Raw genomic sequence first — 26,765 nt, forward strand, 5'->3', positions numbered from 1 at the left:
TTCCAGGAATTCACCAGCCTACTGGGGAGAAGAATGGATACATTAGAATTAAGAGAACTGCAGGTGCTTTTTGGAAAAAGATAACAGGAAAGCCTGGGGGAAAGAGGGATAGGACCTACCAGGGCCACAGGGCACGGACATGTGGGGAGGTCCTACAGAGTAACAAGTTCTGAGTTCAAATTGTAAGCATGGATGAACTTGAACAAGCAGACTGGAGTGTGGATAGACTGCAGGCAGAGGGAGGGAACTTAAACTTGAGTTTTTCTAGAAGTGAACCACGCCCAAGGAAGGTTGAGCAAACAGGTGCTATTAGGGTTTAGTGAGTGTTAGGGGAGGATAATGGAAGACCCTGCAAGAGTAGGTTGGAACTGAATCAGGAAAGATTTGGAAGGCAGACTGGAGCCATGGCTTTCTCCTGGGGCCTTGAGTGGATGGGGAGATAGAGAGACTTTTAAGCAGAAAAGTGACCTGCTTAGAGATATGCATTAAGGCCACACTGGTGACGGTGTTTGAAAAGTGAGGGTGATGATGGATGGCAGAGATGGGGACGGGCAGGAAGAAACAGAGCAGGAGCCCAGTTCCAAGACTATCTTATAGTTCAGGCAATGGTACTACATAGGAGACCATCATAGTCAGGCCACTGAGGATTCCTACAGAGCCAGCCACAAAGAAAAACGTAAACTGTATTAAGAAGGTGTCTGCGCATGCAAGAGAAAGCCGAGGGGGAATATCACAGAGGAAATGATTGATGATATTTGGGCCACAGAAGGGCAAGCAAAAAGTCAATGTCATATGGGTCATGCTGCTTAGAAGAGCCATGACATAAGGCCCTATAACCAGCGGCACACAGACCTGTTGGGACATAATGAGTGCCTACAACACGGGCTTACCGATGGCCAAATACCGGTCATATGCCATGGGAGCCAGGAGGAAACATTCAGCTACTACAAAAAGACCAAAGAGCCACAGCTGTGCAGCAGAAGCTGTGAAAAAGACGCCTTTTTTTCTCTGCGAAGGTATCACAGAGCATATTGGGGGCAATGGGGGAAGAGGAACAAATATCCACAAGGGACAAGCAGCTGAGAAGAAAGTACATAGGGGTATAGTCTGGGATCAATGAGTATGAGAGTGAGTATCCCAAAGTTACCCCTCAGTGTGATGAAATAGGCAGAAGCATGACAAAGAAGACAAATCGGCTGATGAAGAGGGTTTGTGAGACCCAATAGAAGAAATTCAGCCTCTTCACAAGAAAAAAAAATATATATATATATATATTCATAAAATTATGTTGTATGCGTTGGACATACAATGTGATATGTTAGTTGTATACCAACAAAATGATAAAAAAGTGAATTATTCAGGAAGTATGTAGCCGTAGCACTCTTTAAATATTACCTTCGTATTTGGGTTGGATGATTTACAAAGGCCTTTCACATCCACGATCCTCTCTGCTCATATAGTAGCTTACTGAGATTTTGTCACTGTAATTCTATGATTGCGCGTGTGAAATGCAGAATGCATTGCAATTCTTTATTAAAGAGCATCAGTTATGCTATTGTGATTTATTGGTTTTTGTGTCCTAGGCAGGGTGTGAATTCTATTCGTATGGTTGTCCAGCCTGGCACACATGAGGCATCAGTGTCCATGAGCTCGTAACTTGGGTCACACTTTTATTTTCTTCGGGTACAATATTCTTTCAACTATACTTCTGTGTTTCATTTTCTGAACTGTAGCAACAAATCTAAGAAATGACGGGATAAACCATGTTTTGGTGCAATTCTGAGACTCACTGAGAGCCACACTCTGTCTTTCTTTGAAGGGTTTCTTTGAAATGCATTTATTTTAGTCCCCTGACTTTGAAAGATGTCAGTCATTTCTAAGGCCCTAAAATATTTTGGCTTGTCTTGCTTGCTTTTCACTATGCTTTAGCCCAGTTTTGTATCTGTGTTGGGTAATGACGTGGTCAAAATGCTATTTAATAAAGAGGAACTGGGAGTCAAAGAACACTACAGTCAATAATTAAGCAATTTTTTACATATGTCTCTTATGCACCTGCATTTTACTGGGTACTATTCACGTTGAGAGAGGCAAAGTCCACCTGGAGATTACAGGCTAGTATAGTGTAAAGAAAAGCAAAAAGATTAAAAAACATTTCCAGGGCGCCTGGGTGGCTCAGTCGGTTGAGCGTCTGACTTCGGCTCAGGTTATGATCTCGCGGTTTGTGGGTTCGAGCCCCACATTGGGCTCTGTGATGACAGCTCAGAGCCTGGAACCTGCTTTGGATTCTGTGTACCCACCTCTCTCTGCCCCTCCCCCACTCATGCTCTGTCTCGCTCTGTCTCTCAAAAATAAATAAATGTTTAAAAAAATTAAAAACAAAAATAAATAAAAACGTTTCCATAAGGGTGTAAAGGAGCATATTTTAGCAAGGGTAGTAAAAGAAAGCCTCTTTAAATAGGATAGAGGTTGGGAAAGATGAAAAAATTTGTTTTTATACACAGCTTTCCATGGAGTCTAGAGGTCACTCTTTGGATCATAAAAGGAGAAAGGGCCCCACACAGTAGTAACAGAGGCTTCTGGGTATTCTAGTACACAAGGAGAGTTTGCAAGCTCATTGATCCTGACCCTCAGGATACCTTTCTCATTCCTTTATATGATGTAGGATTTGGGAATGTAATGCTTTTTCGGGGAGAAGTGATCTATTTATTTATTTTTTAAAGTTTATTTTGAGAGATAGACAGTGTTTGAGTGCGAGCAGGGGCGGCACAGAGAGAGAGGGAGAGAGAGAATCCCAAGCAGACTCCCTGCTGTCACTGTGGAGACCATCGCAGGGCTCAGTCTCAGAAATGCTGAGGTCATGATCTGAGTGGAAATCAAGAGTCAGATGCTTAACCGACTGAGCCACACAGGCGCCTTGGGAAAAGTGATTTATTATAGGCTTTGAGTGCTGACAAAAGTGATCACTTTGGAGAATAGATTAAAACAGGTATCTTTCACCAGGGGACTCTTTGCTGCATAGATTTGTAAGATCTTCCGGGCACTCTATGCTGGATTGATGATGGTCTATTTCCTAGTCACCCCAGACCTTCCTGTGCCATGAAAACAGGGCCATACAAAAATCTGAGCAGATTGTCATGGTACCTCATGGTAGTACAATCTGATTGCTTTTTTGGGGGGGAGGGGAGAGCACACTGCTCAGGCCACAGTCCCCTTCAGTGGTGTGTGCACCATCCAGAAACTTCCTCAGTGGAACTTCTTCAGTCATTCTTGGGGTCTTATGTGGCTGTTCCATTTTCCGTTTCCTCCTCCTAGGGCAGTGTTGCAGGCTAGTCTTTAGCTCCTTTGAGTCTCTGCTCCAATGTCGTATCATCAAACAGGCCATCGGGACCTCTTTACCTAAAATAATTCTCTGCTCCTCCCGTATCTCAACCGCTTACCTTTTCTGCATTATTATTTTTCAAGGTACTTAAAAACACCAGAATATCATTTACCTACTTGTTTGCTTATTGTGTGTCTCTCCCTGTAGATGATGATATTCATGAGAGAAGGATGCTCATGGCCATCACTTTATGCCTGACACCCCAGCCTGGCACATAGTAGGTGTTCAGTGTATGGTTGTTGATCGAATGACAAATATATGGTCAATACTATATTCTTTTACTCAGTGAATATTATATGTTGACAGACATAGGTTCAGCGATCAACTCTGGTTGTGTTTCTTTCCATGGATTATGGCTTATATGCAAATGACAAAATGCATCAGAATTGAATAACACACACATGCACATAAATAAATGTATGACTTTACATGGAGCATGCATGCAATAGTAATAAGAATAAGAATAAGAACTTATTCTATTTATATTTACAGTAGTACCTGAAATCATTTTAGAGGTATAATATCTCAACTACAGATAGAAGTCTTGGAAGCATTATAACTGACTTCCCACAGCAAGTTTTAGGTGTACAACCTTAACTTAAACTATTTCTCTTGGATATTGAGTTGTAAGGAGAATGACACAATGCCAGATAAACGGCTGGAGGACATTCATGTCAACCATGGTCCCCTGAGTAGACCTACGGTCTCTGCTACCAGGACACCCAGAGCTGTCCAGGTTTTTGTCCAGGTGATGTTTGGATCTACCTGACATACTTCTGGTGAATTTCCTAAGTCTCTTGCTTGTGGCTGAAACTCTGATATATTATTTAATTTTTCTTCGACAACAAAGTATTCAATAGTTATTATTCTTTTCTGTAATAATTTCTTCAATCAAATCTAAGCTTAGCATGAGTGATTTAGCATACCTCAGGAGAAGGGGAATAGATTAAATTGGTGTTTCATTTCTATTTAAATACTAGTTGAGGCACTCAGTCATGCTTAAATGATTCTGTTTTGAGAACCAGCATAATTCCACTTGTGGAATAGTCCTGATAACAAATCAATGATAACAAATATCATTGATTGAACTTCCACAGTATAGGAGGAAGCATATTATGTGCTTTCCAGAATTGTCACCTCTGATGTCTCTGTTATTATAGATATGCACTCAAGTAAAATACGGCTGTTTCCATTATTTTAAAGATGAACATGCTCTGGTAGTCAGTGTCTACTGCTGCATAACAAATGGCCACAAAGCTGGTAAGTCCTAACCACACAAATGTACCGCCTCTCATTTTCCCTGGGCCTCGTTTCCGGGTCCATCGTTGTCTGATTCTCTGATCAGGGTCTCACAAAGCTGAAATCGACATGTTGGCAGGGCCTGGCTCCTTTCTGGAGGTTGTGGGGAGGACTTGTTTCCAAGATCACTGATGTGTTTGAGAAAATTCAGTCCTTGTGGTTGTAGGACTGTGGTGCCTATTTCCCCAGGGGTTGTCGGCCAGGAGCCTCTCAGCTCCTTAGGACTGCCTGCCTTCCTTTTGTGGTCCCTCCAGCTTCAGACCAGCAGTGACTCATCTAGCCCTTCCCACATTTCCAGCCTGACTCTTCTACTCTCAGCTGGAGAAAGCTTGGGACCCACCAGCTCATCTAGGGTCATGTCTCTTTGAAGGCTAACTGTGTCTCATAGTGTAACATAATCATATGAGTGGTATTTCATCACATGCAGAGAGTCCAGGGATCAGGGCAAAGATTATGGATCTTTAGAGGATCATTTTGGAAATTCTGCCACCCACAATGATATTCTCACAATAAAAGCCTATCCTGAAGAACGGTATTCTGCAAGGGGAAGAATTGACATTGAAGCTTGTCCTTGTTGATTTGTGGTATGTGTGTGTGTGTGTGTGTGTGTGTGTGTGTGTGTGTGTGTGTGTATTTTTTCCCCTGGGCCCTCCGTTGTATTTTTTTTTTTGTCTTTATGCTAATATAATTTGAAAGCACACATTAGTACAGAATATTCTTTAATAATAAGACTATTTTATACATTTGCTGAGGATCTATGCTATGTGTTTTGCAAATATTTCATTGAATACAGTTTCCATTTGTGGTATGAGTTACTTGATTCATTTTATAGCTGGAGAATTGGAGGCTTCAGGGAGCCTGAACCACATGCTTCAGATCAAGGCATCTTCTAAATGATGCAGGTACTGCTGTACCACATTCTGAGTCCCCTAAGCTCTAGTCTTGTCACACAGTCAGGGGAAGGCCATTATTGGTACAAGGCTTACCATTCTTTATCCCCCTCAGTATTTCTCTGGGTTCACGTTTGCTTATTCCAGACAAAAATAACAACAGCATGATGTAGATAGTTATTATTTAAGATGACAATCCTGGTAAGTTCTGTAAAATGATATAACTAAAAATAATTTGATCTAAAACTGCCAAAGGCAATCGCTTGTGCTTTTCCATGCAGTGCACTTCGGGAAAACAGTGTTTGCATTGATTCCGAGGAACACTTGGCATTAATTTTAGTGTGTTTTCATTTTGAAATCAGTATTTCAAATTACTCTTTGAGTAAATTAGCTTGACTACAAGGTTCTTCCAGTGGAAAAAGCATCCTCATTTTCTCAACAACTCAGAAAATAGAGGTATATGCTTAGTAGGACTTTTGATGATGTCAGTTCAAGCCATTAAGATATGACCCTTGACCCATTAGAGTGTTTATTAGTGAAGGGAATCATGCATAAACAAAGAACGATATTTGGTGGCCTTTCTTTCTTTCTTTCTTTCTTTCTTTCTTTCTTTCTTTCTTTCTTTCCTTCTTTCTTCTTTAAACTCAAGTTAGATAGCATACAGTTTTGTCTTGGCTTCAGGAGTAGAACCCAGTGATTCATCTCTTACATATGACACTAAGTGACAGAAGAGAGGCAAAAGATACTGTTAACATTCAAAAAGAGTGATTATTTTTGTCTGAAACAGATCAAGGAAGGCTTCCTGGATGAGGTTATAATTAAGCAATACCTTGCAGAACAGATGGGATTTCGACTTCCAGTATTTCAGTATGTGAGAAGGGAAAGTCAGGAGGGTTGTAACGAAGTGGGTGCCTGTGGGTCTGTGTGGGAACTGTAAATCAGTGAGTCTGTTTGAATCTCATAATGCTCCTATAATGAGAAAGGAAGCTGTCAATGTAGGTCCTGCAACACTGAAGAAGCTATGTTAAAGTGAATCCAGACTTAAATCATGCTGAGATATTGCTGTGACTCTGAAGTTTATATGGAAATGCAAAGGGCCCAGAATATCTCATTTAATCTTGAAAAAAAACAAGCCATGGGCGCCTGGGTGGCTCAGTTGGTTAAGCATCTGACTTCAACTCAGGTCACGATCTCGCAGTCCGTGAGTTCAAGCCCCGCGTCGGGCTCTGGGCTGATGGCTCAGAGACTGAAGCCTGCTTCTGATTCTGTGTCTTCTTCTCTCTCTGCCCTTCCCCCGTTCATGCTCTCTCTCTGTCTCAAAAATAAATAAACGTTAAAAAAAAATGGAAAAAAAACAAGCCAGGTAGAAGGTCTCCCTCTACTTAACAAAACTATAGTAATTAAGGCAGGATCAAGAATAGACTAATGGCCCAGTGGAACAGACTGGAGTGTCCAAGTATATTAATGAATGCATGCTAATACCTTTATTGTTAAAGAATATACAGACACAATATATGGATGCTTCATTTATGACAAGGGGGACACAGTAAAGTATTGGGGAAAGAAAAGATTGAGAAAAAATGGCGTTTAATCCATTGGATGTCCAAATGGGAAGAAAAGTGGAATTTTATCCCCCTCTCACAACACACATTAAGATTAATTACAGATTATTTGGAGATTGAATTGTGAAAGGCAAAGAATTAGGGGATCTAGAAGATATTGGAGAATATCTTCATGATGTATAGTAGAAAATTAAAAAAAATATGCTGCAAAAATGCTAAACATGAAGAAAAATATTGATTCCCTGAACTATATTAAAATGAAGCCTTAGGTTTTACTCTTAAGAGCATAAACCTGGAAGCCACAGCAAGGGAAATTGTTATTTATAAGGCATATAGGTGACATATCTGAAGAACATGAATAACTATATAACTTTTTTTTTAAGTTTATTTAATTTTGAGAGATAGAGACAGAGCATGAGGAGGGGAGGGGCAGAGAGAGAGGGAGACACAGAATCCGAAGCAGGCTCCAGGCTCTGAGCTGTCAGCACAGAGCCCGAAGCAGGGCTCGAACCCACAGACCATGAGATCATGACCTGAGCTGAAGTCGGATGCTTAACCGACTGAACCACCCAGGCGCCCCTCTTTATTTATTTTCACCTTTATTTGTTTTGAGAGAGAGAGAGAGAGAGAGAGAGAGAGAGAGAGCAAGTGAGGGAGGGGCAGAGAGAGAAAGGGAGAAAGAGAGAGAGAGAGAGAGCATGAGCAGGGGAGGGGCAGAGAGGGAGCCACAGGATCCGAAGCAGGCTCCAGGCTCTGAGCTGTCAGCACAGAGCCCCACGCGGGGCTCAGACTCATGAAATGTGAGATCGTGACCTGAGCTGAAGTTGGATGCTTAACCGACTGAGCCACCCAGTAACTATTGTTAACTTTTAAAGAAAGACAATCCAGTGATGAAATGCAGGCAAGACATTTCAAAAGCCAATTCAAAAAAGTGGTTATGAAAATGGCTTGTAAAGCTTGCAGAATTGTTCCATCTCTCTAGAAATGGCAGCTCAAGGCACAATGAGATACCATTATACACACACCATTATAAAATGGCTAATAGCGACTTTCATACACTGCTAATGGAAGTGTAAGCAGTGGGTTTTGGAAGACTTCTTCGATTATCGGTCCTCAGGAACATATATGCACCCAATAACAAAGAAATTTCCCTCCCAGGTATATCCCCAAGAGAAATGCATGCTCATGAACACCAAAACACATGGCATTCGTTGGATGCCCATTGGAGAAAAAAAAAATCACAAAGCTAAAAACTGGGAAAAATTCAAATGTCCAACAACAAGCAATTGATAAATCATTTGTGGAATACTAACAGAATGGAATACTGGCATCCATAAATACATGAACTAGAGATGTATTCAATAAAAGATGAATTTCACAAATATAAAATGGATGGAGAGGTTCTATTTCCTGACTTGGGTGGAGGCTTGCATGCCCGGGCTCACATTGCAATAATTCAGTGAGCAGTACGTGTACGGTTTTTGCACTTTTCTGTGTGTTATTCATCAATATAAGTTGAAAAAATGTAGTATCAGGCTTGTATTTTTCGGTGAAATCTCTCTCAATTTCTCATTGAATATGGTGGAGATACTTCACACATTATGATTCTCAGTGAGTTCCCTATGAGTATCAGGAAAGGAAGATGGAATATCACAATGCCAAGTAAGCTATCCTGGGGGCTGATCTTCAATGGTAAAAATCTCTAGCTGAACAGTTGCAGAAATTCCGTGGTGCTTCTTATGGGGGAAAACTCAGCAGTTGTTACAACACCGTACTGAAGTTTACTCATTAAATGTTTGTTGTTGTTGTTGTTGTTGTTGTTGAAGAAGGAGGTAAGAAATTAAGACTTGACTCGAAGTCAAGCACAGAGAGCAAATAAGTGGATCCCAGTGGATTTTTTAGAGTTTAAGGATAGTAATAACATTTTAATTTAATTCCCTCTTAACAAAATTCCCAAGGTATGGTATGTATTGGGACATAAGTTTTTCCAGAACAACAACAACAACAAAATGAGGTAACTAATTCTGGAAACTTCCAACCAAGTGAAAAGACAATGTGCTTTGGAGTGGAATCTTACCAGTTCCTTGGGAAGGAAACTTAGGAATAAAGTCAAGTGATTCCAAGAAAGTCTGCCCTCTTCTCTGTGTGGAGGCGCAGATGAAGGTGGGAAGAAGGAAAACAGGCTGAAAAAGAGTACAATTTATGCTCCGTTTTAATTTCAATCCTCGGAAGAAGAAAGGAGCTCCTTGGAATGTAAGTTTAAAGCATTCTTAAAAACCCATCTCTGTCCCTCCGTTTACTCTTCAAGAAGCTCAAAATAAAAAGATTGATGGGAAAACAAAAAGGACTGACATCTAAGATGTGTTTCTTCGGTACATAGAAAAATACCCACTTTCAGACCATAATTGGTTAGAATGTTGCAGCAAACCTAACATGCAATAATGTGAAATTTGCTAAGATGCACGAAGAGATTATAGTCAGGTGAAATCCCTCTTCAGATTCACTGGCTGCCCAGAACAGGGAGAGAGAGGCAGGGCCACCCTCTCTAGGGGTGGTGCCATCTGTATGGCATGCTGCCGTGCGTTATAAGCATCACGCTCCAAGCAGGGGTTACAAATGGGAGCACAGGTGCAGATGTTTGAGAGCGCTTGTACCTGAGCAAACCTGGACTCTTTACAGGATTTCCTGGGACCTCCTTACTCTCCTTGTAATCAACAGCTCTTTCACTGATAAATTTGCATACGCGTTTTGTCTGATTCTGCAGCCCTCAAACAACATGTAGGACTGGGTTGAGACTTTGAGACATCCGAGTTTCCCTCTTGGAGGAGTGACATCTTTGAAAGGGTGGATACCCTGTATTCAGATAGGGCAGTGTCTTAATCGCAGATAACTCTTTGGAGATACCAGGTCCTGCCCTTCAGGTATCACCTTCTACATTTGGCAGCCTTGATTGTTTGCTCTTTACATTTTTTTTTTTTTTTTAATTTTCATTTATTTTTGAGAGGGAGAGACACAGAGTTTGAGGAGGGGAGGGAATTCCAAGCAGGCTTCAGGCTCTGAGCTGTCAGCACAGAGCCCGAGGAGGGGCTTGAACTCACGAACTGTGAGATCATAACCTGAGCTGGAGTTGGATGCCTAACTGCCTAACGAATGAGCAACTGAGCCACCCAGGCGCCCCTGATTGTTTGCTCTTTAAAATGGAGATAGCAAACTGTTTCTTACCCAAGCTTGGGTGGAAGTCAAATTGGCTGTCATTTGCAGAGCACCTGGGGCCGAATCTGATAAGTCTTGCATACTCTGAAAATGCTTGTCCCTTGTCCCCTCTCCATTGTCACCTTAAAGGTGTCGTCCCATGCAGCCAATCATGGATTTAGAACCGCAGGGTGGAAATTGATTGTATCTTTGCCACCATCTTTGTGGTCCTGGGTCAGACATCTTGGAGCCTCAGTTTTCTTATTTATAAAGGGTGAGGTTGGGGCTAGAGTTCTGTCCGCTTCTCAGAATTTCAGAAATCTCGAACTTCAAATGCATGGCCTGTATTTGTTACTCACTTTCTCCCACCTAGGCTTTGTATATTTCTTGCCTGTTTTTCTCCCAATCGATTGTAGCTATTTTTTTTTTTTCTTCTCTCTTTTTCTTTTTAAATGTTGAAATACTTTAAGGAATTACTTAGATTACTTTTGGGGGGGGGTTGCTTTAGATTATTATTTATTTATTTACTTATTTATTTATTTCGAGGGGGGAGAGGCAGAGAGAGAAGAAGAAAGAGAATCCAAAGAAAGGTCCACTCTGAGCCCCAAAGCAGGGTTCAATCCCATGAACCATGAGATCATGACCTGAGCCAAAATCAAGAGTTGGACCATCCACCAAATAACCCACCCAGGCACCCCTTATATATTTGTTTAATTTTAATTTTGATTTATTTATTTTTTTTAGAGAGGGAGAGAGCATATGCCCTTGAGAAAGGGAGGGGCAGAGGAAGAGAGAGAGAGAGAGAGAGAGAGAGAGAAAATCCCAAGCAGGCTCTATGCCCACCTCCCCTCTGGTAATCTATTATTTTATTTTTAAATGTCTGTACAATATTCCCCAGAATGACATACCAAAGTTTATTTACTGTCATGCTTTTTGGAGAATATTTATGTGGATTCCGTTTTTTTTTATCATTTGAAGCAACAGTAAAGTGGACATCATTGTTTTTCCATTCTGTGTTTCTTCAGGGTAGATAAAAGTAATGGGGTTTCTGAATCATCAGGTAATCACTTTCAAAAAAAAAATTCAAGAGATAGTAAAAAATTGCCTCTGGAGGCCCCACCCCTGCAACAGCCAGTGATCTCCAGTGATCACCAGTTTCTCTCCCTGCTTTCTCAGTATATTTTCTCACTTCTTAATATCTTGTCAACTTGAAGGGTGAAATAGTATATGATTATTGTTTCAATTTGGTTTCTGTGATTATTGGGGATATTAAAGGGATATTAAACATCTTATATTTATTGGGACTGGGAGTGTCCTCTCTGTATCTTTTGCCAATGACTACAATGAATACTTGCTATCTTAGTGGATAATTTGTGGTAGCTCTTTGTGTGATCTGACTTTAGTCTTCTGTAACATATGTTTCAGTAGTTCTCCAATCTGTATGTCTTAATTTTACCCAGAGTATATGTTGGCATTTGTTTACTTAAAATTATTATGCCGTAAAGCTTTCAACCTTTTCTTCAGGTGATTTTCATGTTCTGTTTAAGAAGTCCATCCCTGTATACAACAAATCGTAATGCTATTCTTTAGGGTTTTACTGTTGTATGTTTATAATAGAATTTTTCTTTTTAGTTTAATGATGTGGGTGGAATTTTAATACGATCTATTTTTTGAAATGGCCATCCCAATATTGTAATTAATCTTTACTTTCCTGACTGAAAGAAAATGTTTATTCATACTAAATTGGCATATACGTCTTGGTCTGCCTACAGTTTTTCTATCTCCTGCCTATTTTAGTAATCATACCTTACTGGTTAAGCATGATGGCTTTATTTATGTGTTGATATCTGGAACAGCACATCCCGTTTCTTTGATTTTCTTTTTTGAAATGTCCTTTGCTCCTTTGAACATTTTTCTCTTCCATGAATTTAAACATCTGATTTTTTTTCATTAAAAATTGTATTTTAATTTAACTTTTCCAATTGGTTGGAACTGCATTAAATTTACCAAATAACCTGGCAGGTGTCCTAACCTCATCAGCCTTAAACAGTCAGGATCAGGTTTGTAGTCTGATCCAACCAGCTTTTGACCCACTGCAATGAGGGAGACCATGCACACTTAGAACCATGGATGTCTCATTAAACACACAAACAAAAAAAAAAAACTAGAGCTATTATAGGATTCTTGAGAAGTGGGGAGTTTTTGGTGAAATTTCAATCAAGGAAAATTGAGATGAGCTCAAAGCAAAGCAAGGCTGTGTGGAAAGGGGCCAACATCACAACATCAGAACAGTCTGACCCACAAAGGTAGCACAGGGTCCTGTTTCCATGGAAACTACAAAGGTAAACTAGGTGTAGAGTGTTGTACCCAGACATCCCTCATGTGGAGTTTTGTACTCATGTTGGGGACTGGGACTGCTTTGCTCTGTCAGACTGACTTAGATATTCCAGACCAGAGTGGGGTGTTTCGTCTTGGTGATGTGATTTCAGACAAACATTGTAGACAGTCTGTTTTTTCAGAAAGTAAAGTTTATCATTGAGCAATAAAGTATTTGTCACTACCTCCCCACCCCCCCCCCACCCACCCAAATGTTGTTAGGACACTTTCCAGCTGCAGCATATCTGTGGGAGAAATATCATTTTCTGTTCCCTTCATAATTGATGTATCTGTGTGTGCTATTCCAACCTGAAGAATGGCCACGCAGAGTCTTACCGCCCCTGTTAGAGCTAATTTTTACTATCTCAGGAGGAAATGAATCTTAATAAACACATAAAAATACAGTAAATGTGTTTTTTTGACTGATCTAGGCAGTTCTTTCCTTGTACAGTAAAGTTAAATAATTTATATTTTTCTTCATATGAATCTTGAATGGTTTTTGTTAGGCTTATTTACAGCTATTTTATCAATTTGTATTGATGAATATAAGTTTTTCCGTTATAATTCATAGGTAATTATTATTGACTTTTTTTACACCAATCTTCTGCTACTTTGAATTCTTTCATTTTTTTCTAAAAAAATTATCTTTATTGGTTGACTATTTTACACTTTCTATGTGGATGACTATTTTGCTTGCAAATAGTGACAGTATTTTCTTATCTCTGTTTTCTAGAATTCTTACACCTTCTTTCTTTTTTTATAGTTTAGTATTTTGGATGTACCCTTCACTATACTGTTAAATAGCACACATTGTGAAAATATATAGTTTCTGGTTATAGTATTAATATTCCCAGTGCTTACCTTACACACATATATTCTCTGGAAGCTAGAGGAAGATCCTTTTTACCAAGTCAAGTAATTCTTTTTTTTTCCAGTTTGGAAAGTTTTTCTTTGTTTTCTTTTTTTTTTCTTTTCTTTCATTTTCTTTCCTTTTTTTCCTTTCTTTTCCTTTCCTTTCCTTTCCTTTCCTTTCCCTCTCCTTTTCTTTCCTTTTCTTTCATTTTCTTTCTTTTCCTTTCCTTTCTCTTCTTTTCTTTCTCCTTACTTCCTCCCTCCCATCCTTCCATCCTTCCTCCTCCCTTCCTCCTTCCTCCCTCTTTCTTTCTTTCTTTCTTTCTTTCTTTCTTTCTTCTCTTTTCTTTCTTTCTTCTTTCTCTTTCTTTCTTGCCACATTTTATCAGCTTCTTTAAAGAATTCTTTTGAAATAATTATAATGCATTGTCTTTTAATATGTAAGCGTGGTGAGTAATTTTACAGATTTTCTAATGGTGACCCAATTCTTAGTTCTAATTTTTTCTTTAAAACATTTAAACCATATTGCTGTTAAGAGTAAGAACTTTACTATATTTGCTTGGTAGCTTTTAGTTTAGTCTCTTTTTATACCAATGCTCCCAAATTGGACCTGTAGTTTCTCTTCTTGTGTATAATGTTATGCTTTTAAATAATTTAAAATTGTATGCATTATTAACGTTCTGTTTTTCTCACTCTAGAGAACAACACAACCAATGGCTGATGGGAACAATACAAGAATCACAGAATTTATTTTCATAGGTTTGAAGTATCATCCTCGGATGCAAGTCTTCCTTTTCTTGCTATTTCTACTTTTTTACCTTGTTACCATCACAGGAAACTTGGGTATGATTATTCTTATCCAGATAGATCCCCGCCTTCACACGCCCATGTACTTTTTTCTCAGTCACCTGTCTTTTGTGGACATCTGCTTTTCATCAGTAGTGGGTCCCAAGATGCTCACTGACTTCTTCACTGAGAGGAAGGCCATCTCCTTCCTGGGCTGTGCCTTGCAGCAATGGTTCTTTGGGTTCTTTGTGGCCATTGAGTGCCTTCTCCTGGCGTCCATGGCTTATGACCGCTATGTGGCCATCTGTAACCCATTATTGTATTCTGTCTCCATGTCACAGAGACTCTGCGTATAGTTGGTGGTTGGACCCTATACTATTGGCTTCTTGAGCACCATGACTCACACAACGGCTGCTTTCCGACTTCCCTTTTGTCGCTCCAACATTATCAATCATTTCTTTTGTGACATGTCCCCCCTTCTTTCTCTGGTATGTGCTGACACCCGGATCAATAAACTGTTGGTTTTCATTGTGGCTGGAGCTGTACTGGTTGTCAGTAGCCTGACCATTATAATCTCCTATTTTTACATCCTTACTGCCATCCTGAGGATCCGCTCTGGCGATGGGAGGCGCAAAGCCTTTTCCACCTGCTCCTCCCATCTCACCGCAGTGTCCATCTTATATGGGACCCTCTTCTTTATGTGCGGCCAGGTGCAATCTTTTCTCTGGACATCAATAAAGTGGTGTCGGTGTTCTACACAGCAGTGATCCCCATGTTGAATCCTCTCATCTACAGCTTGAGAAATAAAGAAGTGAAAGCTGCCATGTGCAGAACGATCGTCAGGGGGAAGTTTTGCATAAGAAGTTAAATTCCTGTCTGGAATACAAAATAGATAAAGGGCAAAGCTTCTAGACATGGTTAGTCTACCTGGTCATCATCCAAAGATGCTAAACAAACGTGCAGACTTTGGAGTATGGCATCCTTGAAATGTTCAATATGACTTTTATTTTAAAAACTGTTTTTAAAGCTCCATTTCAATCATGTGCCTGTGGATGATAAGAATCCCCAGTCACTCAGAGTCAGAGTAATTCTGCTTCCTCAAACATTTTCATCATTAGGAATAGGATAAAAATCTAGTAAGTGTTGGAATCATCTAGCTATTAATAGTGTGGCACTGGTTAAACCAATATACATGTCCGGGCCAGGTGAGATTCATTGGAATGATATGCATGCTCCCTATCTCTAAATACAGAATTGAAAATAGCAAACAGGGCAGGTTACCTAGGTACAAATGATTTCTTTGACTAAAGGGACTCCTCCTATCTCATTCCTTTAAATATCTTTTATGCCTATTTTTGTATTCTTGTCTTCTAAGAATACAACGTCATGATCACTGCAGAAAAGAAACCCAAATATGGACAAGTGAAAGGTGAACAACATTGACAGCACAATTCTTGCACTCTTATTCATCCACCAAGTGACAAATGACAAGAAAGATGCCTCTTTACATATTTGATTTTGATGTTGTTCCAACTACTACTTTAATACTTGGTATTTAGTTATTTCTATTTCTTTCAGACAAAAATAAATAGGCACTGTTTATTATAGAAATTATAAATAAAATGCAAACATGTGAATGAGAGAACAAGAAAATTCTAAAAAAGTCAGAGGCAATAGGTGTTGAGAAGTCAGAGCTAAACTGAAATTCAGAAAATATATATCCTATTTTCATGTTAGTCTTTTTTGGTTGTTCCAATAAAAAAAATACGACAGAATGAAGTTTAAAAAGATTTTAACACCTTTCTGTGCCTCAGAAAACATTTGAGCTATTCAAGAAGTATTATAATTATTTCAGGGAAGAGGTATTATTAATTATTATGATTTTTAAAAAGTGCCCTTTTGGTGCAAGCTAGAGTTTGCAGGTATTTGAGCCCTGATGGCTGAGCATGAACTAAAACTATAAAATTTATCTCTAGACCATAGAAGACAGAGGGGGAAAAAGCAAAATGAAACATGACTCAGTAAGGATACAGAGAGAACTAGAGTGTAAATTTAATCCCAAGTCTGTGCCCTAATAAATTTCATGATGGAGTATGCTAGATACACTAATCGTTTCTTTGGCAGTATTGATGGAATGTTAGTGTCACAACCATCCCTTCCCGGGATTAGGAACCCGCTTTGAATATTGCAATTATTCTTGTTTTAAATTTATTTTTATGTTTATATATCTTTTTAATTCTCCAGTTAGCACACAGTGTAGCCTTGGCTTCAGGAGTAGAACCCAGTGATGACACCCACTGTTCATCCCAAAGAGTGCCCTTCTTAATGCCCATCACCCCTTTAACCCATCCTCCACCCTCCTACCCTCATCAACCCGCAGTTTATTCTCTGTATTTAAGAGTCTCTTATGGTTTGCCTCCCTCTAGGTTTTTATCTTATTTTTCCTTCCCTTCCTCTATGTTCATCTATTTTGTTTCTTAAATCCCACATATTAGTGAAGTCATACCTTTATCTTTCTCTGACTGACTGACTTCACTTAGCATAGTACACTCTAGTTCCATCCATGTAGTTGCAAATGATGACATTTCATTATTTTTGATCACCGAGTAGTATTCCATTGTGTGTGTGTGTGTGTGTATAGTATATATGTGGTATATATATACATATATATATATGTGGTATATACATATATATATATATGTGTATATATATATATATATACACACCACATCTTTTTTATCTATTCATCTGTTGATGGACATTTGAGCTCTTTCCATACTTTGGCTATTGTTGATAGCCCTGTTATAAACATTGGGGTGCATGTGCCCCTTCAAGTCAGCATTTTTGTATCATTTAGATAGATTCCTAGCAGTGCAATTGAATTGCTGGGTCATAGGATAGTTCCATTTTAAATTTTTTGAGGAACCACCACACTATAGTTCTATGCACTAAGTGCATAGCCCTTAGCAATGAGGTCATAGAGTGGTTTGTGTTCAGAGGGAGTGAGCAGGTTATGGAGGGAACTGAATGCCAAGACAATGAAGTGATATATAGGCTAGGGACAATCATGGTTTTGGTGAGGCAACTGTCTCAGACAGTAGGAATGAGTCACGGGCAAGCAACCTAGAGAAGCAGAATTAGTGCCAATGTGATGCTCTGAAAAGGATTCAGATTTTAGCACAGAAATTTCTTCCATGTAACTCACATTATTTATTGATTTTTGAAACAGTTAATTAGACGAAGGCTGGGATCAACAGTCTCAGATGTGTATGTTTGTGCCCCTGCTGATATAAGTGGGTTCCCTTTCTCTTGCTGAAAGGAAAATTATCAGTGTTTTAGTCTGTGCCTTTACAGCACAGATCTTGTAACAAAGGAAGGTTCTTGAGCATTCCCTTGTTTTTTTTCCCACTCCCATTGAGGTGTTTTTGTTTTTGTTTTTCAGTAGGCTCTCCAATTTCTAAGTTTAATGCTACGGGGTACAAATACAAATCTGATCTGTTTTCTCTATGATATTGGACTAGGAAAAGTAAGCAACATTAAAAACAAAACAAAACAAAACAAAACTACAACAAAATCCCCTCAAACCTTTTTCACCCGAGTTATTGGGATCAAGGTAGCTTTGCTTCAGCCTGGGGTCCATGGGGACACTTTTGTGAGTCCTGTGTTCCCTCTGGCATGAATGATGGGGCAATGAACACCTCTGAAGCAATCTTGGAGAAGGATAGTGGACATAAGGGTAAGGCCAGGGAATTCATTCATGGTCATTCAGTGGCCACTCTGCATCTCAACACTAATCGATTCAAATCACAACCCAGCACCCCCCTCCCATAACACAGCTCTTGCAGCCTTGGGGAGCTGTAGTGATAAGAAATAGTGTGGGTATGGGGTGCCTGGGTGGCTCAGTTGGTTAAGCCTCCAACTTTGGCAGGTCATGATCTCCTGGTACATGAGTTTGAGCCGCACATAAGGCTCTGTGTTGACAGCTCAGGGCCTGAAGCCTGCTTTGGATTTTGTGTCTCCCTCGCTCTCTGACCCTCCCCTACTCACCCTCTGTCTCTCTCTCTTCCTCAAAAAAAAAAAAATAAATAAACATAAAAAAATTAAAAAAGAAAAAAGAAAAAGTGTGGGTCACAGAGTCTTAGATTTTGTTCACGTCGTAATGTCAGGAGACACCATCAGACAAGTTCCACCACGTTTTGTGTATAACTCAAACAATGAAAGTTTTAGAAATAATTTAAGCAAACGTTTTCGGTCAGGAAAGGGGATGCAAAATTGCTTATAAGTCCCTGTACAATTGAAAATATCTCTTGGTGAAGAACCTAACCTTCTGAATGGAATGGGTGTGATCAGGTCTTCTTTAGGTGCTTACAAATTCCCTGAAATCCATTGGGACCATCTGTGTAGACATTTTACTTTTGCCAAGGCTCTTGATATCTAAGAAACGGACCAATAGAACACACTTAGATGGAAGTGAGCCATCATCTGAACTCACGGATGGTGGGTCAGTAACCGCAATCTCCTTAAATCTCACTTGAGCAATTTCAGTGCCAAATATAACGGGGCTGAAGGCAAATCTCGGGATGCTGTGGGAAGAGCACACCCATTGGTAACCTAGCAAAGAGCTCCCACTGAATGTGTTGAGAGGTTATGCGCCCTCCCAGAGATTCCAGAAATCCCTTTCTCCATAGTTGTACCACTCTTTTTCAATGATGAAGCAAAAATAATTTTTCTAATTGAGATGTTTCAATTTACTTAAGTTAATATGTAATTTAATGTATAAATTCTATCAAAGAGTCTTAGAACTAATAAGAATATAAAAATGTGCCTAAATTACAAAAACATTGTTTATTGTTGCTGCTAGAGCCTATATTTGGAGGGAGAGAGGCTTGTAAGTAAAGGAAAATTAGCTAGGGGTCAGTAATAATACTAAAAGTACTATATAAAAAGCAAAAAGCATAACAGAATGGAGGGACCTCCAGATGGACACATTTGAAATGGAACTTTGAAGAAAGAGACAGAAAGGTTTAAAATAGATGTCTGGAGAGAGAAAGAGATAACCTCTTCCACACGTTCCTGCCCCTTACCAATGTGAGAGACAATGTAGGTAAAGAAAACCCCGTTTTTTAACATGCTTAGGATTGTGTATGGGTATGAGAGGGAAGAGGGAGGAGAAGAGGGAGGAAAAGAGGGAGGAGAGAGAGAGAATTTAGATGGGAATGGCCCAGTTATAGTCACACTTCACAAGTAAGATTGCATAGTGCAAAATGCAAAATAAGAAGTAATGTCTAATAATGCAGACAATGTAAACAAATCTTTCTTAATATACTCATTTAGGAAATGGAGGTAACATTATGTAGGGTACTTTGTTATTATAAAATTAAGAAATATGACACAGATAAGGGCTCTGAAGTTTGTGACTGATATTTCTAATATTTTTGCTTAGTCTAGTAAAATTTTTATATGATCATCTGTATAGATGTTAGAAAGGCATAGAGAATCATTGCTCCTGATCAAATTTTATGAAAATAGTAGCCTAAAAAAAGATAAACGCTTCCTTCTTGCATGTCCTGAGGAAAGACTACTTTTTCACCAGAGTTTAGCACAATATCTGACACGAGTGATTCAGTAGAAGTTTCTTAAATCCATCTGAGGTCATTTTGAAAGGAATGTGCTGAAATTTCATTACTTTTAAGGCTGATATTAGCGTTTATCCAATTTCCTGTTAATAAAGATTCCCTCTATCCTGATTTCTTAAAAACCTAGTTTTCAATATTTAGGATTATTTTAGAACAAGAGGGTGAAGAATTTGTTTTGCGTCGTGTGCTTTAGGAACGCGACATGAACAATTTCACGTTAGTTACGAAATATATTTCATTTTCTTTCTCAGTTTTCAGTCGCCTATTGGCATGGTCTCCGTGGCTATAGGATGTGTTCAAATGCAAGGCAGACAGCTTTCCTTAACGAGATAGTATTTTAAGAATTCCTCCTCAAGGTGGAGCTAACATTGGCCACTAGATGGCAGCATGAGCTCATCAACCACAATTACTTTGTCCACTGAAGTTTCCTTTAGTAATTGAAAGCGTTTATTAAGAGGCTTGGAAAAGCTTTCAAAAGCCTGAAAAATCATTTTGAAGGGCTGTGAAATTATATACACATTTTGTGTGTTTGGGCCATAACACACAGCTCAGAGAGCTTACTCTGTCACCAAACGTTCTTACAACTCCTACATCTTCATAGCAATAATAAATAAAAAGTCTTTGTAACATTAGCTGCAAATACTTTCCCTAGTCCTTTGCAGCTTTGAAAATAAATAAAATTGCATGTTTTCTTTTTTTTTTTTTTTTTTTTTTTAATTTATTTTTGGGACAGAGAGAGAGAGAGAGAGCATGAACGGGGGAGGGGCAGAGAGAGAGGGAGACACAGAATCAGAAACAGGCTCCAGGCTCTGAGCCATCAGCCCAGAGCCTGACGCGGGGCTCGAACTCACAGACCACGAGATCGTGACCTGGCTGAAGTCGGACGCTTAACCGACTGCGCCACCCAGGCGCCCCGCATGTTTTCATTTTTATTACGACTTCCATCTTTGAATATTGAGCACAGATTAGAATATTTGGCAAACATTTATTTTTGAGGTTTTGTGGGTTTTCATATTTGTATTTTAATCTAATTATTCAGGAATTTAAAAATATCTGAACAAGAATCCCCTTCTCCTTCATGAGATAATACTTATATGTTAGTAATAGTGGCGATTATAAAATGCTCTTGTTAGTTGAGCTACTGAAACCCTCTTTAAGAACAGGCGATGTTGTAGGCTTTGTAAAGATAATTTTATTTTAAGACAACTCTGTAAGGTAGAAATTGTTCTCATTCAAGAGATACCGAAAAGTGAGGGTTATAGAGGTGGAGTGGCTTGCCTGAGGCCACACGGAGGAAATAGAGTCAAATTAGGTCCGCTTGGTTCTCAAGCTGTCCTTTTACTGAACTGCCTCTTTTACTTTATTAGAAAATCTAGAGCTTAGGGGCGCCCAGGTGGCTCAGTCGCTTGAGCGTCCGACTTCGACTCAGGTCATGATCTGGTGGCTCCTGAGTTCTGAGCCCCGCGTCGGGCTCTGTGCTGATGGCTGGGAGCCTGGAGGCTGCTTCAGAATCCGGGGTTCCGCGTCTCCCTCCCTCTCTGCCCCTCCCCCGCTCATGCTTTGTCTCTGTCTCTCTCTCTCCAAAATACATAAAGATTCAAAAAAAATTAAAAAGAAAAAAGAAAATCTAGAGCTTAACGATGGCACTTGTGTTCAGTTGTCGGTTCTGGTGTCAGTGTCACCTGGTCCAACACTTAATTCTGTAGAAAGTCTGTTATTTAGTACGTCTGGTATTTTATGCCCTACTTATCATTTTCGGAATTTTTCTTGATACGTTTACTAGTGAAATGTTTTAGATGAATGCAAAATATTTTTTGGAAATAAAAATGTAAATAAAAATCCTTTTGCAAATCCAATAAGTTCTCAACGGGAAATGTCTATATGAATTGCCAGCTGGAGTAGCAGTTGATGTCTGTTCCCTGACATACCTTAGCCAATAAACAAGAAAAAATCAAGATTGTGCTTTCATTTATAAGGACATAAGAGAGTAAGTTGAATTACTCGACAACCAAGTTTTGGTCCCCTCTGCACTCCTCACCCCATGTTATAGAATCTTGCAAACAGTAGACATGGATCAGGAAGGCTATCCAAAATATAACTGGTGGGACAAGGTACTGATGTGTGGAAGAGAATACTGGTTGAAACAAGGTTCTGCCATGGGCTGTCCTCGCATTATCCTTCTAGTGGCTGGATGGCAGCGAAGTCTGGATTTGGAGTATAGGGGTTTCGTGCTCTGGGTGGTGGGCACTTGAAAGGCTGAGAGAAGCTGCTGGAAGCCGAGCTATCCCAGCCTGAGTGGCGGGGCCCGGGCTGTGGACGGACTGGTGACAGCAGGGCGGCCCGCCAACAGTGAAGCTTCTTGTCCTCCCGCTTTTAGGTAATTTGGCCTTAAAAGTACCTGGGGTGTTGTCTGTTGGGGAATTGCCCTCGGCAGGCCCCCTGGGAAAAGAACCGTTAGGGAAGAATCTAAGGTTCCGCAAGGAATTGTGCGGCCTTACGTTTAGCCCTTGCCATTCCCCTTGGAGACTCCTCTACTTACAGGAAGGATAGCCTCATACATTTGCCAGCAAAGAGGGCCTGTAAAGGAGAGACATATGGATTTTGAAAGCCCCACTCCAGCAACTAAGGAGTGTATCTCTGGGCACAGGAGACTTCAACCCCTAGGCCCACCTGGCCCCCCGGAGGCATTCCAGATGGTGACTGAACCTAGTCGGTTCAGGTACAGAATGATTTCTTAGTTCCTAGGTGCATTGTCTCTCTGGGAATGTGTGAGGCATGGGTTTCTAAGGTCCTATCGGCCCCTTCCCGGCACCTCGGACCGAGGCAAACACATTGTTCTTCTGGCCTCTTGTGGTTAGGAGGTCATGTCCCCGTAACTGTTCCACTTGAGGTATTGAGAAAGGGAGGGCCTTTCATGAGAACAGCAAAGCAAATGCTTTATAGACTATAGATAATTATAGATAAACGCAGATGCATAATGGAATAAGATAAGAAATTAATCTATAATCAAAGGGTATGCGGGAACATTATGAGAAAATCGCCATGTTATTTCTTAAAGGTTGACTACACTAGGAACATTTTAGAATTAGGTAATGTTAGAAACACATAGATGACGAATGCTGCAAGGAAATCACTAGCAAATATCGTGCCACGTTTGCTACAGTAAATCGGCCAGATCAACACACTGCTGTTGTCTATGTCCATTTTTATTTCAGTTTTTTATTTTTAGCTTTTTATTTTAGTTTTGTTTTATTCTCACCGACGCCGTTCATCCTTCGGGGATCCCTGGACCTGTTGGAGCTGGACCCCGGCAAGAAGCAGCTATTTTCCAAAGACGATGGATGTATTTTGATATTTAACAGCTGGCACAGCCAAGCAATGCTACCCTGGACACTGCAAATGTCTGTTGCATTGACTGGGTTATCGTCCCTGTCTTCCACGATCATGGTCTTGTAAAAGATAGCGTCACACAAAACCACCATAATAAAAGTAGCACCCATAAATCCCGTAGATGGGGTCATTGCGGGTTTTGAAATTTAGTGGCCGAGATCGCTTTAGACTGCAGATGTCAGAAGGAAGGCTCGCTATGGTGGAGGTGATGTTTCAGCTAAAAATTGCATGAATTTGAAATAGTGTTCAATACCAATCTGATATTAAAACAAAAAAGCACAAAATATTTTTATTAATTTATCCTTATCGTCAGATAAAAATAGGCAAATCTTTTGCAGCATAGGGTGAATGCTCTGTGGTAAAGCTTAACATAGTGTATTTGTACCTTTCCTTTCTTTGTTCATTTTTCCTTGCCTAATATTAATCATTTAGGCTAAGAAGGAAACAGCTTTTTAGAGCACACAAATATGCATTAGAAATCAACCTAATTTTTCGCCTTTTCTTTGGTAAATGGGTTGGCCTTATGAATTTGAAATTCCAACTTTAGTCAATAGTGGTTATATCCATATAGCTAAAAATGAATTATCTTAGGTCTTTTTGACTTCAGAAACTAATTTTAATAGGGATTTAACTGACACACAATATTATACTAGTTTTAGGTGTCCAGCATAATTTGTTATCTGTGTGCATTGCAGGATGGTTACCACAAGCTTTTTACATCCATCAGCACAGAGTTACAATTTATTTTTTTACAAGGAGAACATTTAAGGGCTACACTCTTAGCGACTTTCAAATATACATACAGTATTTTTGATGGTGGTCTTCCTGCTGTCACTACATCCCCAGGATTTATTTATCTTATAACTCATTTTGTTCACCTTTCCAACCCCTGCCTCTGGCAATCATCAAACCACCGATCGATCACTTCTCTGTGTCTTTGAGTTTTTGTTTTTGTTTCATTTTGCTTTGTTTTAGATTCCACATGTAAGTGAAATCATACAGTATGTGTCTTTCTTTGTCAGACTTGTTTCAGGAAGTAAGTTTTATTTTATTTTAATTTATTTTAATTTCATTATTTTATTTTATTTTAGAGAGAGAGAGAACACAAGCAGGGAGGTAAAGCGAGAGTGAGAGAAAAATCTAAAGCAGGCCCCACACCCAGCATAGAGTCCGACTCAGGGCTTAATCTCGTGGCTGTGAAATCACAACATGAGCTGAAATCAAGAGCTGGGTGCTCAACTGACTGAGCCACCCAGGCACCCCAGGAAGTAAAGCTTAAAAGGAATCTTAGGAATATACACCCTCAGGATTCAAACAGTCTTATATAAAGGACTTAAAAGTAATTATGTGATAAACAACATGGGAAGAATTAAAATACTAATTTCCATTTAGCTTAATAAGTACAATTTCTGAAAAAAATTAGAAAATAGAAACATGATTACAAAACCCGCATGAACCAGTTCTTCAAAGAAAAAGATTCAACCAACCATCAGGAAGACAGTAAGCAGGGCCAAAGTCACTCCCCAAATTCTAACTAATGACCAATGCTTGTTGTAGACACTCTACCTAAGAAAACACGCATATAAAAAGCCTTAGCAATATTCAACCTATGAACTCACACTGCCATACAATAAAAATGGATTATTATCCAGACAACTCAAAGGAACCACATAATTTTGAAGTGAAGTAGCAAAGGAATCAGAAAAATATTCGAAAAATATTTGGAATTTCTGAAGGATCTCAGATGCGTTTGTTTCTGTGCAGAACACACAGAAAACCATGAAAGAGGTCCACTACTAAGTATTTACACAAAGGGTACAAAAATACTGATTCATAAGGGATACATGTTTATAGCGGCATTTTATATATAACGGAATATTACTCAGCCATCAAAAAGAATGAAATCTCACCATTTGCATGATGTGGATGGATCTAGAGTGTATCATGCTAAGTGAAATAAGTCAGTCAGAGAAAGACAAATACCACATGATTTCACTCATGTGGAATTAAAAAAAAAAAACAAAAACAGATGAACACAGAGGGAAAAAAAGAGGCAAACCAAGAAACAGACTCTTAATTACAGAAAACAAATTGAGAGTTGTTGGAGGAGAGGTTGGGGGAATGGATTAAATGAGAGATGGGTATTAAGGAGGGCACTTGTGGTGAGCACTGTTTGTTATATGCAAGTGATGAATCTCTAAATTCTACTCCTGAAACTAATGTTACACTCTATGTTAACTAACTGGAATTTAAATAAAGTCTTGAAACTAAAAAAAAAAAAAGAAATTGAAGGACAAATCTAAATGGTTTTCAGGGGAGAAATGGAATGGTCTTTCATATGTAGAGTCGACCAGAAGTTATTATCAAAGATTCAGGTCTCATGGAAAAATTTACATTAAAGGATTCAGGAGCACGCTAAGACATTCAAAACAAATCAAACAAAACCTCTTAGAGTAAGGAGGCTGTGTCACACACTGAAGTGCTTACGCTTTCCCTCACTCGGGCTGCAACCTGTATTGACTCTGTTTGGTCAAGCTTTTGCTATTTGTATTGCAAATACAATGCTGAAGAATTTTGTTTTATTGCTTTTTATTCATTTCTGGACAGTAAGAAATGTATCTCCCTTGCCATAAGCTAACAGTTCAGATATAACATCTTTCCATAAAGTTTACTGATCCATTGATACATTCTCAGAAATTCTCTTCCAGCTCTTCCTTCCGATGGTTCCACTCTTTGTTTTGAGTGAAGTCCCAGGAAAATGAATTTACTTAGCAACCTATGGTCAATGCTGTGTCTGAGAAACGTTCATTTTCTACATGCTTTGCCCTTGACCCCAAGATACGAATGTGAAAGAGAGACGGGAAGGGAGAGCTAGGGTCCTCCTGTGTCCCACCCTCTCTGTGCTACTCCATTTTCCCAAGAGTTCCATAGACCTTCCTTGCTTAGCCTGGATATAGAGAGAGTGAAGAGACTATATCCAGTTAAAAACAAACATAATGACATGATCAGAAAACAGATCTCATCGGATTTACTTAGGATATGAAGCGAAACTTTGATTGTACCTTCTCTTAGTGGTCCATTCCCAAGATATGGCAGACTTTGGGGACATAGCAGCTCCCATAGCAGAGATGATGCAACTGGTTCAGGGAACTTTTATTGACTTGAAGACCCTGAACACATTTTACAGTGAGTGAGGATTCCACAGTTTCTTCTTGGAAGAAAAGAAACAGTAAACCCAAATGACTGTTGAAAATTCTGACCTGTTGTGCACGTGAAGGTGGCCAGATTAAGGGGAGGGGTGGAACCCGACCAACTTGGCTTAGTTTTGCTGTAGCTCTTTGTGCCATCTTTAAAGAAGAAAGAGCCCGTTAGAATGTAAATTGACAGCCCCAATCGTTTTCTG

The 26,765-nt window shown here is 39.5% G+C and overlaps 1 protein-coding gene and 1 pseudogene across 1 annotated transcript; one reads left to right on the top strand and one right to left on the bottom strand.

Annotated features, from left to right (window-relative positions):
* Positions 1–591: 591 nt before the first annotated feature.
* On the bottom strand, positions 592–4,702 carry LOC147576470 (olfactory receptor 5G3-like; annotated as a pseudogene).
* A 9,561-nt stretch (positions 4,703–14,263) lies between these two features.
* LOC112865278 (olfactory receptor 5G9-like) lies at positions 14,264–15,204 on the top strand. Its single transcript, XM_025928321.1, is given in 2 exon segments — positions 14,264–15,029; positions 15,032–15,204. Coding segments are annotated over 2 exon segments (939 nt in total).
* The last annotated feature ends 11,561 nt before the right edge of the window (positions 15,205–26,765 follow it).

Source organism: Puma concolor, chromosome D1 (genome assembly GCF_028749965.1).
Source record: "Puma concolor isolate L17-30 chromosome D1, mPumCon1.1.hap2, whole genome shotgun sequence".
Classification (NCBI taxonomy): Eukaryota; Metazoa; Chordata; class Mammalia; order Carnivora; family Felidae; genus Puma; species Puma concolor.